The sequence below is a fragment of the Oncorhynchus clarkii genome, chromosome 20, assembly GCF_045791955.1.
Source record: "Oncorhynchus clarkii lewisi isolate Uvic-CL-2024 chromosome 20, UVic_Ocla_1.0, whole genome shotgun sequence".
NCBI lineage: Eukaryota > Metazoa > Chordata > Actinopteri > Salmoniformes > Salmonidae > Oncorhynchus > Oncorhynchus clarkii.
The window spans coordinates 70,960,707-70,975,251 of record NC_092166.1 but is presented as its reverse complement, the minus strand read 5'-3'; the positions used below and the strand labels follow the sequence as shown (position 1 = coordinate 70,975,251).

General features: G+C 40.4%; 1 protein-coding gene across 1 annotated transcript; it reads right to left on the bottom strand.

Annotated features, from left to right (window-relative positions):
• Positions 1-3,758: 3,758 nt before the first annotated feature.
• Positions 3,759-7,334, bottom strand: LOC139375680 (SIX homeobox 3a). The gene is made up of 2 exons (XM_071117487.1): positions 6,533-7,334; positions 3,759-5,028 (listed from the first exon to the last, which is right to left on the bottom strand). The coding sequence occupies exons 1-2, from the start codon at positions 7,222-7,224 to the stop codon at positions 4,836-4,838; spliced, it is 885 nt and encodes a 294-aa protein (XP_070973588.1). The 5' UTR covers positions 7,225-7,334; the 3' UTR covers positions 3,759-4,835.
• Between the last annotated feature and the right edge of the window lie 7,211 nt (positions 7,335-14,545).

Below are 14,545 nucleotides of genomic sequence, written 5' to 3'. Positions count from 1 at the left end.
CATGGGTCTGTCTGCCCAGTGTGCAGAAGGCGCGAGATCAGAGCTATGCCCAGTACCCCACACCCTCCATTGAGTAGTAGAGAGGTGTGTTTCGGATGAACAAGCTAAAGTTGGGTTGCTTTCATGTTGTGCTTGTTTAAAAGGGGTTATGGAATGGTACTAATCGGCATTAAACCATTTTCCCCTGTGCTGACCAGTTTTAAAACGGTAAGCATCAGAGGAGCTATGATCCCATCTGCCTATGGTTCCAAATTAAAGTTCAAACGGTTGGCTTATACACCACTGATCCTGTATCATAGCTTCTCGTGACCCTTCAATTACTATTTAATAGAATTACAGTTTTAAATCCCAGTAGTTTTAGAGAGGGAAGAATGTTTATCACGGGCCCTGCATGCCATGGAGACTACATCAGACAGGTGCTTTGTGGCATTCTGAGAACAAGTCATAGACTGCTCCCTTTTTAGTTTTGAACTGCATGGAAATTCCCTTTTCTCTCTCTCTCTCTCTCTCTCTCTCTCTCTCTCTCTCTCTCTCTCTCTTACTAAACACACACGCACACACACATTTTTGTGCAAACCTATAGTCCGCCTTCCTACCTTTTCTCATATGATCCTTTGAAATCCAACATATGCCTGGAATTCCTCAAATAAAAAATGATATATCCACCTGTAGTTTCCAAATTGCAATTGAATAGACAGACCTACACCGTAAATTGTAAAAAAAAAAAAAAAAAAAAAATCCTGTCAATTAGTTACCTCTCTAAAATGCTGTTAGTATGGTGCAGTAGGCCGGTAGCTTTCTCCACCAATAAGAATATAGTCTACTAACTGTTTGTCCGACGTCTTACCTTTTTCAAGGCCTGCTTTTTTTAAACCAAAAGACCCGGTCCTGACGAGAACGCCTGCACTGTGCACTGTGAGGCTGCGCCACTGCTGCACGCGCAGAATCCGGGTCAGAGGGAACTGCCGCTCTTTGAGAGCTGCATGAATACACACGAATAGAAAAGTTGTGTTCAGTTAACCGATTAAATCAGAGAAAAAACGGGGCAGTGCAAGCCTTTCTCGCTGCGGACCATGGCCAAATAGTTGTGGGCTGCCTCGCTCGCAAGGTTATGGGAATAGGACAAATAATCAATTATTCTGTTTGTTTGACGCACGCACCATAGACCAGGCACAGATATGGAGTGAAGAAAAAAAAACATGCCCGTCCATTGTTGCTACTTTCTGTACGTATTTAGATGTAAGTATCAGAGAGGGCGACTACTCCTGGCAAAGTTATTTTGTCTCATGATATATATTCGACTTGAAAGATCACGAACAAAACGCTGCACCAGTAATGATCCCTGATGAAACAAAAGACCTCATCTACTTAATAGTTAGAGGTAATATATGTCCTATGTTATATATAGGCCTATAATGCCATCAGCAAAATGTCAACCACCTGCAAAATGTACATTTACATTTGTTTTAATACATAAACTATTTGTTTAAAGTTATTCTTAGTTAAGCTACTACTACAAAGTTTTATTTGCTGATTACATTTAGAAATAATACATACAGTTTATTTAACTTCCGTTTAAATTATCTTTACAAATCGTATGGTCCGGCTCCGGCTTTAAGTATCGGAAAATATGCAAATCACTTTCATTGAGGCTCTATCCTAGGCCTACTATGATTGTTATAGCGGACATCTGCGTTATAGTTAATCCCCCATATCCTTTTTATTGATAAAAATGCTCTTCAGTTTCCGATTAATGTAATCTTAATCATGGCTGGGACTTGTCGTCGCCAATAAACTAATGTGGTCTGAGAGGGTCTGCTGCCGTGATACAGATCAGCTATGGTTTCCACTGCCCGGTGCGGGTGATAGGGCCTATCTTACTCCTGCAGATGGATTTACTAGTTAAAACGGGCTTAAATACAGATTTACCACAACCACAACTCCCAATGAGTGTACTCTAATCAGTTCATATTTGTTTTTCTGCACCTAGTTTGCATTAGGGCCAAGTAATTTGTTTTTAATCGATATTGCACTAGGCTATGTTTAGTGTTTGTTTAGTGGTTGTTTTCCTATTCATCTCACGACGAGAAAAACTATATGAGTAGCCTAGGTTGCCTAGGTAGCCTCAGTGAAAACTGATGTAGCGACTCATGAATAAGACCGAATAAGACCTAGAGAACTTTACATTCAAGGGGTTAAGCCTATGTGTAAAATTCGAATTATGCTCGTTTCTCAATTTTAGGAGACCTTGCATTCTTGCCCATCAAATGGAGACAGCTTCTCAGTAACACATACACACACACAACCCACACACACACACACATTTGCACACACTGTACATAGATTTTTCTATTGTTTTCTATTGTGTTATTGACTGTACGTTTGTTAATGTGTTTTGCTTTACCTTGGCCAGGTCACAGTTGTTAATGAGAACTTGTTCTCAACTGTCCTACCTGGTTAAATAAAGGTGAGAAGGAAAACACACACAGTTGCCGAGTTAAGTAAGCGAGTAACATTGTTTTACAAGTGGGTTATTGGTGAACTTTGCAGTTAGTTTAAGTTGTTGCCATGTGAAAATTCTGGGTTGGGATATTGTCGAAAAAAAGACCCATATTTTTGTCTACGGACATTCCGATGTCAAAGCAATGAGGATCTTGGCCGCGGAATGTATTCCTTTGTCAGCATGTTCGTTTATGCGTTTCACTTTAGGTCAATGTCCTTTAGCTCCTTTGGTTGGACTAAGGGTAATGATCAACACTTTCAAGATATGTTCAATAGATGTTTCCTAGACTTTGTTTTTGGATTGCAGCTCATTAAGATATCCCGAGTGTCAACGACATATGTCAATTCCAATGCCAATAGAATTGATACACTGCATGCATGTACACGCATTCTGTTGTGTGTCTTAAAAGTTAATGATGTTGAACTGTTGAATTGGGCAGTTAGTTATTATTCCTCCAACATAGAGTAAAAAGTTGTAGCCTCCCTGCACCCAGAGTAAAAAGTTGTAGCCTCCCTGCACCCAGAGTAAAACAGTTGTAGCCTCCCTGAGCCCAGAGTAAAACAGATGTAGCCTCCCTGAGCCCAGAGTAAAACAGTTGTAGCCTCCCTGAGCCCAGAGTAAAACAGTTGTAGCCTCCCTGAGCCCAGAGTAAAACATCTGTAGCCTCCCTGAGCCCAGAGTAAAACAGTTGTAGCCTCCCTGAGCCCAGAGTAAAACAGTTGTAGCCTCCCTGAGCCCAGAGTAAAACAGTTGTAGCCTCCCTGAGCCCAGTGTAAAACAGTTGTAGCCTCCCTGGCCTACTTTTTTCTCCTTTCAAAGGAGACGTCCTGTCCTCACAGTTGCATTGAAACTATACCGTTTATTTTTCACAGCTACAAAACATGTTGGTAAGGTTTTAGAGAACGGGAACTCTGTCGAGGAACAATAATAATCTACCATAATAATTATTTTCAGTTCCCTTGTAAGTATAAGGGTTATTACGATTGGTTTTGATTTTAGGATAAATCGCCTGGGGAAAGCTTTTCTGTAGGGAATGCTCATCCCTGGGTGAAGAAAGGCTCTTTCACCGAACCACAATAAGAGATTGAGGCAGGGGAGGAGTCCACCATGATTAGTCCATTTAATGGCGCGTTTACTTAATTTCTGTATTCACTGGCAACCATAAACAAAAGGGGAAACTGGACTCTCGTTTAAGAGACTATGACGTTGACATTTACCATAACACATGCATATATTTAGGGGCAAAATACTTTTTTAAAACATCGTAGGCTACAACCTATGTGTAGTTTCGTAAAAGGACCACAGCATGTGTATCAGAATCATTATGCTTGCATGAGCATAACATAACCACTTCTCAACATAGGCCTAGATGCTCATAAACGCTTGATGGTGGATAATGAACACTCACTTAAAAGAGAGACTTAATGCAGAATATATAAGAAAATGGAATACTGTATTTGATTTAGAAATGTACATTAACATAAACACGCAAGAAATGAACATTGAATAATAAGCGCTTTAGGTGATGCACGGGGAAGTATAGGACTTGAATTGTTAAAGAGTATTCCAATGTTTATATTATATACCTTTGCATAAATGTGACCGATAACACGTTTATATAGCGTCATTATCCCATGTTAGGTAGTCTATCAAAACAAACAAACAAAAGAAACGCCTAGAGCACTTTTTTTACGTTTTGACAAATATTTTATGTATAGGAACACCAAGTCAAGAACAGGGATAGAAAAGAGGATGGAGATGGGAGAGCAATATTATGTACAAGCATATCTACACATATAGGATATTACAGACCGCGGGAGAATGATGGCATTATTTGAGATATACATAATTCAATATAAAATCTTAAAATAAAAATAAAAATCTGATACAGTCATAACGATTGGGTTCCACATTTGACCATGTAGGCCTACCCCACACAGGCAGTGACAGAAGTGTATAGTAAAAAGGTGCTTACGACGTAAATGATTGTCTGATGAACATAAAGTAAAACAGGATTGCATCTTGGCTGAGCGGCATCATCACTTGGACTAAAACAGAGATGAAAAGGCGATAAACACCCTCTGGTAATTCCCTCTTCTCGATTATCCTTGTAGAAATATTGAACAGGGTATGTTCCCCAGATACCAAAAAACATCATGCAGGTAGTGGTGGGGGGTAGGGGAAGGCTTGGTGGGTCCATTGAAAGCGCTTAAAAAAGACGTGCTTTTATATTTTTTTAAATATTTAAATCAATTGGTCCTTTTTTCATCCCGATATTTCATAGTTTTTTTTTTCAGGTCCATATTTCCTGTAAATATTTCTCTTTTTTTTATCATACGTCACACTCGGAGTCACTGGAGGTTACTGAAAGAATGGACGTTCCAGTATCAACTCGCTCTGTCATACTGGAGATGCTGGTAGTAGGACTGGCCGCGGTCGACGGCGATTCCGCCGAGCTGCGTGGAGTGCACCCGGATTCTGAAAGGGACCGCATACCGTTCTGTCCTATTCCCTGGTGCTGAAGCCTGGAGAATATAAAGAAAGGAAAAATAACATAGCAATTAAACAGTGTTGCTCCGCAAAATAGCGTTCAGCCTGCTTGTCATTCATTCGCTGACAAGCCTTAACAAATGCAGCTCTGTAGCCTACACATAATGGGGGTAAGAATTGGCTAAAGCAAAGCAGATACAAATACCAAATGTGGGAGAAATATAACAGTCGTGTTGTTAGCTACTTAAATCATGGCCAATGTAGTTTGAGAGCTGTATTTTATCGTAGATTCTGTCATACCCAGGCCTATCCAAATTAATGAAAGATTGATTAATTTTTCTGATTTGTTTTGATTTACTAAATGAATGAATCCATGATGTACTCTTTTATCACTGGGAAAATGCAGATGAAGAAATATAGCTGTTTTCACCACCAACTGTTTTTATTCAGTTGGCTTGTTCAGTTCACCAATTTGTAATAAATTATTGCATTGCAAATAAATAATAGGCTACACACTGTGAATCGAAAACATGGCTGCAAAACAGGCCATAATTGTAGAATAATTATTTTGTATTTATGTTTATGTTGATTTATATCAAGTGTGTTATGCATCAATCATTTCCAAACGTCTATAGCCTAATTATGCGTTTCTTATGTGTAAAAAGCACCACGAAATTTAAAAAAAAATTGGTAACTGGACTCATATTAATATAGTAAAACTACCCCATATTTTTGTGTGTTTTAACATTAGCATTTGGTTGTAGGCCTATCTTAGTTTACAGTGTCATTTTACAGGTGCAACCTTTGAATATATAGGCATATAATATTATTTTGATTAAACAAGTAACCAATAACCTACAGTATTTGATCGTAGGTGTTTTGTTTCCTGTTTGGGATCCATATCTATACCACCCCTGCAGTGTATGTGATGTTTCCAGACAAAAACGTTCACTTGTTGAAGATAACAACACTCTCTTTGTGATACAAGATGATAATCGAAAACGTGCACTGTTGTAGTATCATCATAATATGCTGTATTCAAAGTTTAACAGACTTCATCAATAATTATTTGCGTTATTGTCTGGAATATAGGACAAATTCAAATGTACATTGTTGATGATTTTCTTTGTGTGTATTTCCTGTTTTGTTATCTAACGCATACCTTGCTGTTTTCAGTTTGCTTATCAGGGATACTGGCATACCAGCGTAGCCTGAAGCCTACAAGCTTAGCTTTACGCACGAAAATGTTTTACGCAGTATACTATTTTGGGGATTTTTTTGGAAAACAATAATAGTTATATTTTTCGGTAGGCAATGATTGCATTGGCCTATGAGATCAAAAAGTAAAATGTCGCCGTGCTCCCTCCCCACCCCTAACTACGCACCCAACTTGCTCATTTGTAACCCCTCTATAACCTTGTGTATTACTACGATGAAGTTGAACATTTACATGGTATATTTGCATTTCGATTAAATAAATTATTGTAGCCTATTTGGTGCTATGTAGCATATGCTATGACAAATGAACAGCGCACTGACCTGTTTTTTGCTGCCGCGGCTCTGTCTCGTTGCCTCCGGTTTTTAAACCAATTTCCGACCTGTGTAGGAGTGAGTCCAGTGGCTTGAGCCAGTTCCCTTTTCTTGCTGGGGTTTGGATATGGGTCCTGAAGGTACCACTCCCTTAACAGACCGCGCGTCCTCTCTTTGAAACAGTGCGTCTTCTGCTCGCCGTCCCAGATGGTCCTGGGCAGGGGGAACTTCTTCCGTACCCTGTACTTGTCAACCGGTCCTAAGGGGCGACCGCGCAGCTTTTCGGCCTCCTGGTAGTGTGCCTCCAGCCACATGGCCTGCAGTTTGCCGTGGGAATCCTTGGTAAACTTGTGGTTCTCCAAGATGTGGTACAGGTCTCGGAAATTCCCCGTGTGGAAAGCAACCACTGCGCGAGCTCGCAGGATCGACTCATGCTTGTTGATCTGTTCGCATGCTCCGGGTGCCACCGGCAGGGACCACAGGAATCGTCCCAGCCGTTCAATGTCTCCGGTTTCCTCCAGCGTCTCGCAGACGCTCGCCACTTGCTCCGGAGAGAAGTTGAGGGTCGGTAGCGCAAACATTGACAAGTCTTCTGGAGACCTGGTGCTGGGAGTGCTGCTCGCCAAGAGCACAGGGCGCTCAGCGAAGTTTGGCAGGAAGAAATGGGAGGGATAAAGCTCTAAAGGGGATCTGAAAACCATGGAATGACCTGAGAGAGAAAGAAAATTATCAAGAAAAAGAACGACGAGTAAAGATTGTATGATTCAATAGCTATCGCCTATAATGACACCAGCCTCATAATATCTTCCCCTAAATCCACCGTGAGTGTAGCATTGAAACATTTTGTTTCGCTTTTCTATTGGTCTTCTTGGTGTCGTTGTGAGGTTGTCATGGCAGCCCTGCCAATCACTGTCAAGCGTGCCAATCATTAGCCACTACGTAGACTAGGGCTTTCACCACTTCTGTTGCAAGCACAGGGGGTTATCACAAACTCCAATCTCAACACCACCCTCCCACTGCACGGCTCTCGTGAAGTAGAAGCCAACGCTCGCCTATTTGTTGAATGGAATGAGCAATTAGTGGGTGGAATATTATTGCGATCTTAACGAGGCTCGTTAAAGCTAAAGAAGATATGTAGGGTAGAGATGCTTGGTGGGGGGGGGGGGGGGACACCGGAATACACCTTTGAAAAAAATTGCTTATAACAGAGTCAATTATTTTCGGGTAGGGTGTTCTCACAATAGGCTAGGCTATATTGCGCAACATATGTAAAACAATATATATATCTTAAACCAATGAAACATAGTATTGGCAATTTGTTACCGTTTGATATGTCTGTCTGACTTTTACTTCCGGAGATTAATCGGGAAATGCTATATGTCAATATTTTCGTGACAGGGTCTGGGCACTAGCTTTGCTCAAGAGACCATCAGACCGGGGCTGGTGTGGGTGTAATGAGCAGTGGCTCACCCTCTAGTCGAGTTTGGCCTCGGCTGGTATTGCGCAGCGGTGCAACCCTGGCCCACTGCCCAGCGCGGGTGTTTCCAAACATTGTTTTCATGTCAAATGAATATCGATGGGGTGCATTGTAATAATTAAATGCTGATCAACCGGACCATTTCAATTAAGAACGTTTTTCCAATGTTATTTTCTTTGATGCAGCTCTTTCGCTATAGGCCTAGTAGTTTTGACGATATCAGTTCATATCATTATGGTGAGAATAATTAGTCTGCCACAATATAGCCTACAGAAAAGTAGGCATATAACCTGTTTTCATTTTCACAAACGATAGGCATGATCAATATCCACATTTGTCTCGGGATTCGGCTTAGAGCCCACATCAGCAGCCGTAGCGGTGTGGTTTTCAGGTTCATTACAAAAAACGACTGTACTGCCTCATATTTAGAAAGGGCTTAGTTGGTGTTAAAACTGTTTTGAGTTCGCAGTCGCGAACAGTGCTCACATTGTATAAGCGCATGTATAAAACGTAGTGAAACACAGCATATATACGTCGGCTAATCCACCCTCAATAAAAATGAGATAATTATCCTAAACCGCCTTTCTAAATCGTTAAGAAATTCTAAACTTGTCCTTCTCTTTCTCAGATTTTTGCATTTCCCCGCATCTTCCTACACGACCGGTTCCAGAATAACGCTAAGTAGCATGTACATTTGCGTATTCATTTTCATCTTATCATATTCACTTATTTTTACAATTAGTGCGAGTTTTGTTCCAGTGGCTGCATATGTAGATTTAGACATATGTGTAGCTTTGCTTTGTTTTCGCGCGTGTGTGTAGTGTGTGTGGTGTGTGTGTACTATAGGGGTGGGGTGATGATCTTGTTGGAAGCGTTTGGGCAGGTTGTGTCTTTGGGATCAAACCTGTTTGCTCCCTTGTCATACGAAACTCAGGAGAAGTAATTCCAAGTGGCACTTGAATTGGTCCGGTTGGAAAGCTTCTTGGACTGGAAGTAACCTGCGTTATTTCCATGCTGGCTATAGTCATGTTAAAACTAACCTCCCCCTTCTCGCTCGGCCAATATTAAGAGGGGGCTTAACTGGAAGCACTCGGAATATTCAAAGCTGCTTGTAGATCCAGGTATATGCATGGGTTCCAGGTATTACGTGGAACTATGTTTTTAAGGAGATGGAGCCTAGTTGTAAGCAGCCCTCGCAGGCAATTCGGAAATCACTTAGGTGAAATGTAAGACCTGAATGGGTTTGCAAAGCCAGTGGTAAATCAATTTTTTTACATAGCTTTTGTCTACGTTAAGCACGTAATTAACACCCCCAAACAAGTTTATTCACCTGGCCTAATTGTCTGTTTATCCTCCAGCTTCTAATGCTCCTCTCTTAACGATAACCAGCGGGAGGCAAGTTACTCAATGCCGACTAAACATTAGCTCGATCTTTGTTTATTTGCCGCACAACCCCGACTTGACAATGCAAGCAGGAGTTAGAAATAACACTAAACTGACAGCAACAAATATTAATTAACCTTGACTCGGCGTGTTTAGTTAGCAGGGATTTATTTATTTGCGCCCATTGACTCTGAACTCAAAATTTTGAAGTTGGGCTACATATTTTTTTCAATGTTCCAAGGGGGGAAATAAACAAAGGTCTTACGTCATATTGTGAGATAGGAAACCGAGGAAAGACAGAGGCACTCTTTGAAAAGGTAAGAAAGCATTCGTTTTTATTTTCTTCCCTAGCCTCGGCTCCTCAAACGATGAACAGAAAAAGCCTGCTACACCCTCGATCAACATGCGTGCGTAATATTGGGGGTATTTTCAGGATAATGACTGAAAATAATGCAGCGAGGGTGCGTTGACTTTCATATTTTGATTTATTTAGCTTCTGAGACTATACACACTTCAATATACGATTTTGACACTGCATGGTCGAAATATGGATATATTTTATGACGGGTCTTGGTCACATTCTGATGTGGACAGCGACAAAGTTTCTTAAAATGTTATTGACTGAACTCGGAATAGAACGGATTAGAACTTTTAGGATGACATTTTGCCATATTTACCACAAAACTACGTTATCCATCAGTCAGCCTAGTTGTTGTTTTTTCCTCATCTGCTTCTTTCACCTGCTATTCTTCTTTTCGTCCTCCTTTCCCCTTCTTCATTCTCTCCTGTTTAAATCAGGTTTTAAACGGGGGATTGTCAACGATGAACTAAAGGGACGGGACTATCGTGTCTGCATTATTTCTTGAAGGAATCCGCTTGTCCAAGTGCAGAGGGGAAATCCTTTCCGGATCCTGTAAGTTCGTTAGACACACACTGAGCTCTGCCTCTAAAGTTGACTATTAGAATAGCCCAGGATTTGCTCCAGACGCACGCTTTGGATAATAGTGACGAGCTCACCCAAATGTTTTAGGCTATAAAATGTCGATAAATGCATGAAAAACATTAGCATTTAAATTACAATGATTGATTAGGTATATTGCCATGTCATTTTAGTGTCAAATTATATGAAAGAATCTGATCAAATTTGGTCTGCTTCTTTTGCATCTGTCTTCATGGAGCAGCCACGAGCACCAGCCAGTCCTCCAAGCCCTGCACAGCAAGAGCTGCTGCAGCTGTGTGATGCTGTCGGGACGGGGCGCAAATACCCCTTTCTCTGTGTTTGCTTAGCACCGGCTTTCAGCCCTCGTTGCTTTGCTGGGAGTCCAAACGTGGTTTATAGCGCTGTACTGGAGCATTTCTTCTTATTGATGATTCTTATGATGATTATGAAATACACAATTTTAATCAGACGTGGTCTACCTTCATAGACTGAAAATATTAATTGGCTATTGTCAATACTACATTCTTTATTGGCTTTATTGATACAGCCGGGGTAGTATTGACTTGGCACATGGTCTTGGGAGGAATTACGTGTTTGTCAAAGATAGCAAGAATGAGATCCAGAGGGGCAGAATAGAAAATGGGGATGAAGATTATATGAGATGATTAGGCCTACGCATGCAGGACCGGCGACTGTTTTTTTTGGACAAGAGTTTTCTGATTATTTGTTTTTGGTAAAAGTCTAGAAATCTGCGTATTTTCACAAAAAAAAAAAAAGTTCCTGAATTTAAACCCAGTGCATACACATTTTTGTTTAGAACCATCCGAACAATCCCGTCCTATCTACCTACTACACTAACTCTTTCACCAAACCCTACATTATTCGACTGTAAAGAGTTTTTCCCAACTTCTTCTTTTATTTTTTGTGTGGTCTCATTAAGTGGGCATCCTGCTAAGTCTGCGGGGTTATACGGGAGCTGTCCAATCAGTGTGTTTGCACGGCTTGTTAGCGACAGTTAATGAGGGCGCTCCGTGCACGGAGAGAATGGCGCCTCAATGTTAGATTTACCTTGTGTCAACTCGTTACTTCTAATGAAGCCATTGGAAGCTTCTCAGTGAATGGAGCCGGGTGGCTGGAACTGCAGGCCCTCTTTCTTCCGGTTCCTCTAAGGAGGGCTTTCGTTGGACTGAACTCCATGATGCATTTATCAGATGGTGGGGGTGCACTGAGTCATTTGGATTGAACAAGAGAAAAGGGAAGTGTGTGTGTGTGTGCCTGTGTGTGTGTCTGTGTGTGTGAAAGAAATCACCCCGTGTAATATCGCAAGCTGCTGTCGTGTAGCCTACTTGGTCAATCGGGTTTGACGTGTCAGTTTGCCTCTCCAAAAGTTCACTTAATCACCTCCACGCATGCAGGCGCTCTCTCTGCTTGCTTTTGGCCGGGCCCCTGTGTGATTTAAGTCGAATCAACAACACGTCACTGCCTCTCAATTCAGGTAAAACGGCGCAGTTTCGCAAATGCCTTTCCAAGTGTGCTTGTCCTTACTATTCCTGCTCACTGGGGCACCACTTAAAAATCAATTAGTCTTTCATTTCCTCGAGGGAGTTATTCGAAACAAATGTATGGACCCCAAGCAGGATAATAAAACAATTCTAATTATGTATTTGTTTATTTTAACCCTTTATTTATTTAGCATAGTATGCATTTATTTATCCATATAAACCAATTGTTTTCACTTCCTTAACACCTTAATTATGTAGCCTATTGTTATACATCGGTAGGCCTACAGCGAACACTATCAGTGAAATAAATAAACAAGCCAATCTCACATGTTCAGAGTCAAAGTTACTCGCTGGTTAGAGAAATAAGAATCTGAAATTATGTAGTAATTATTACCTAATAATATTAGAGCTTTTCATTACGGTAATAATTGCCATTTTAGAGATGAATAAATTAATAATGTAGCCATGTTAGTCTGAGTCACATGGGATCATATAGGCCTAATTGGTAGTAGCCTATATTGGATTTAAAAATACGCTAATTCATATGAAATAATTCATCAGTTGAGCTTCAAGTACATGGCGATATAGGGTTAGATCAAATAAACACGAGTCACTTCATCAAACGTTTGTCAATGCTAGGCTTATGTGAAAGTATAGTTTTATAGAGGGGTCTTGGGGAAACAAACAATACCTAATTTGGCAGGCCTACAGTTGTGACCCTGCTTGCTAAAAAAAAAAGTTAATTGAAAGTAACCTATTGAATATATACAGCATAATCACATGGCATTATAGACTCACTTGCCTACTACCTACATTTCACATTTGTGTGTGTTCTATTTGATCATTTCAGGCTATAGGTCACTGGTTCATGATTTTTAATTAACACACACTGATTTTCATTTTAAATCAGTATAACACACCTATAATCTTGACAACATGCAAGGTATGAAACATATGCTGTCGCCTTGTGCCCTTGCCAAAGAGCAGCAATACGACACACCAACGCTGGAGGTGTCGATGATCACTCTTCCAGGTATTTGGTTAGAGCGCTTTAATGCAGAAATAATATAATGGATGCATCGCTCACGCCCCTGGGTTTAACATATGATGCCCCAATAACACTCAATATTCCCTAGGCCTTGCTCTTCATGTCATTAGAAATTAGAGATTATTTTTTCAAAACAGTTTAATGTCAAGGTTGTCACAGCAGCTGATATCTCAGAAGTACTTCTGAAATTCATACCGTAATGACATGTAATGTTGTTCCTTGCTAGAGATTGTACACCCGACCTCCTCACCATCCAGTTGATCAAGACCATTTGACCACATCATTTACCAGTAATAGCATTGTAGGCCTAGTAGTAGTAGTAGCCTAATGACAAATGATGCTGATAATATGGCCCATTTTGTTACTAATATCCCATGTTAATGTAGTATAAGTAATATTGTCTACATTATGTGCTACTAATATGTATTTTTGTAACGGTAATACTATTTGCCATTTCACAATTATTAAATGTATTATGTCTATGATATAGGCTACAGTATATGTTCCTGAGTCAAACTCGATCAGGGCGCTAAACCCGTGATGCTGATGTGAATACTGGAATGTTTCCTATAATTACCCAAGACCGGTAGTGAGTCGACGCTGGAATATCGCAGTAAAACCCCTTAATCTGAGAACTCTATATCAGTACCATCATGTCGAAAGGCAAATTGTGTCCAAACTTATTTCACATGGAAGCCCATAAGCAACGTCAGACTCAATAGGAAGTTCACGTTGTGTACATAATTTATGCGTATAGGATACCCATCTTCCTTCATTAATTTAATTTAATTAATTCACGAATTCAATATGTATATATATCTTTTTATATCCCTTCGTAATTTTCTCTGCGCGTCAGATGTGAATTCATAGGCTACTTTGATAGTAGGTGCTGCTCAGGAGGCCTAGGCCTATTTCATGTTATAGCTGCTTGCCACATTCACTTGACCTCTCTGAGCACTGTCTGGCCATCTCTGCGCGTCACGGGTAAATGCTTTCATTAAAGCTTTATATCGTCATCGACCAGCGTGAGCGATCTATAGGCCTACAGATCCATAACACGGCAGCATGAGTTTGAGCCCTGAAGGTTAGGCTACTGTGTGTCATCTGCGATTCTTTCACTGTCGCACACATTTGTTTGTTTCAGTGTTTGTGGCATGCAACGAGTACAATTCTAAATGCTGCAGCGTTTAGCCTCACTCCCTCTTGACTCCAGCTTTTGACATTACTCCACTCAATTGCCTGTTTACCCCCCAAGTCAAGCTTAAGTAACAATGAAGCGGTGAACTATATATAGTATCCAGCACGTAGTGACAGTTATCTCCAGCCACAACCTGGTCTCAGAGCATCTCGTATTATTCTGTACGTAAATCAGATACCCCCATTTATGATATGTTACGTTTCATATGATACAGTAAGTATTAATTTGTGTATGTCCATCACCCATTTCATATGATATTTTATAAATTACAATTTATATGAAATGTAATGAATTAGCTAAATGTACAATATTCTACGAATTTGTGAAATGTACAATATGTTGCTAATTTGCAAAAATGTATGATATGTTATGAATTATAACTAGGTGGCTAACGTTAGCTAGTGTTTAGGGTTAGGGTTAAGTGTAGTAGTTAGGTTAAAGGGTTAGGGGAAGGGTTAGCTAAAAAGGTTAAAG

Coding starts and splice junctions, on each gene's coding strand:
- LOC139375680 (XM_071117487.1), bottom strand. CDS start 7,224: ATGGTTTTCAGATCCCCTTTAGAGCTTTATCCCTCCCATTTCTTCCTG. Junction 5,029..6,532: donor GCCGCGGCAGCAAAAAACAG/GTCAGTGCGCTG, acceptor TATATTCTCCAG/GCTTCAGCACCAGGGAATAG.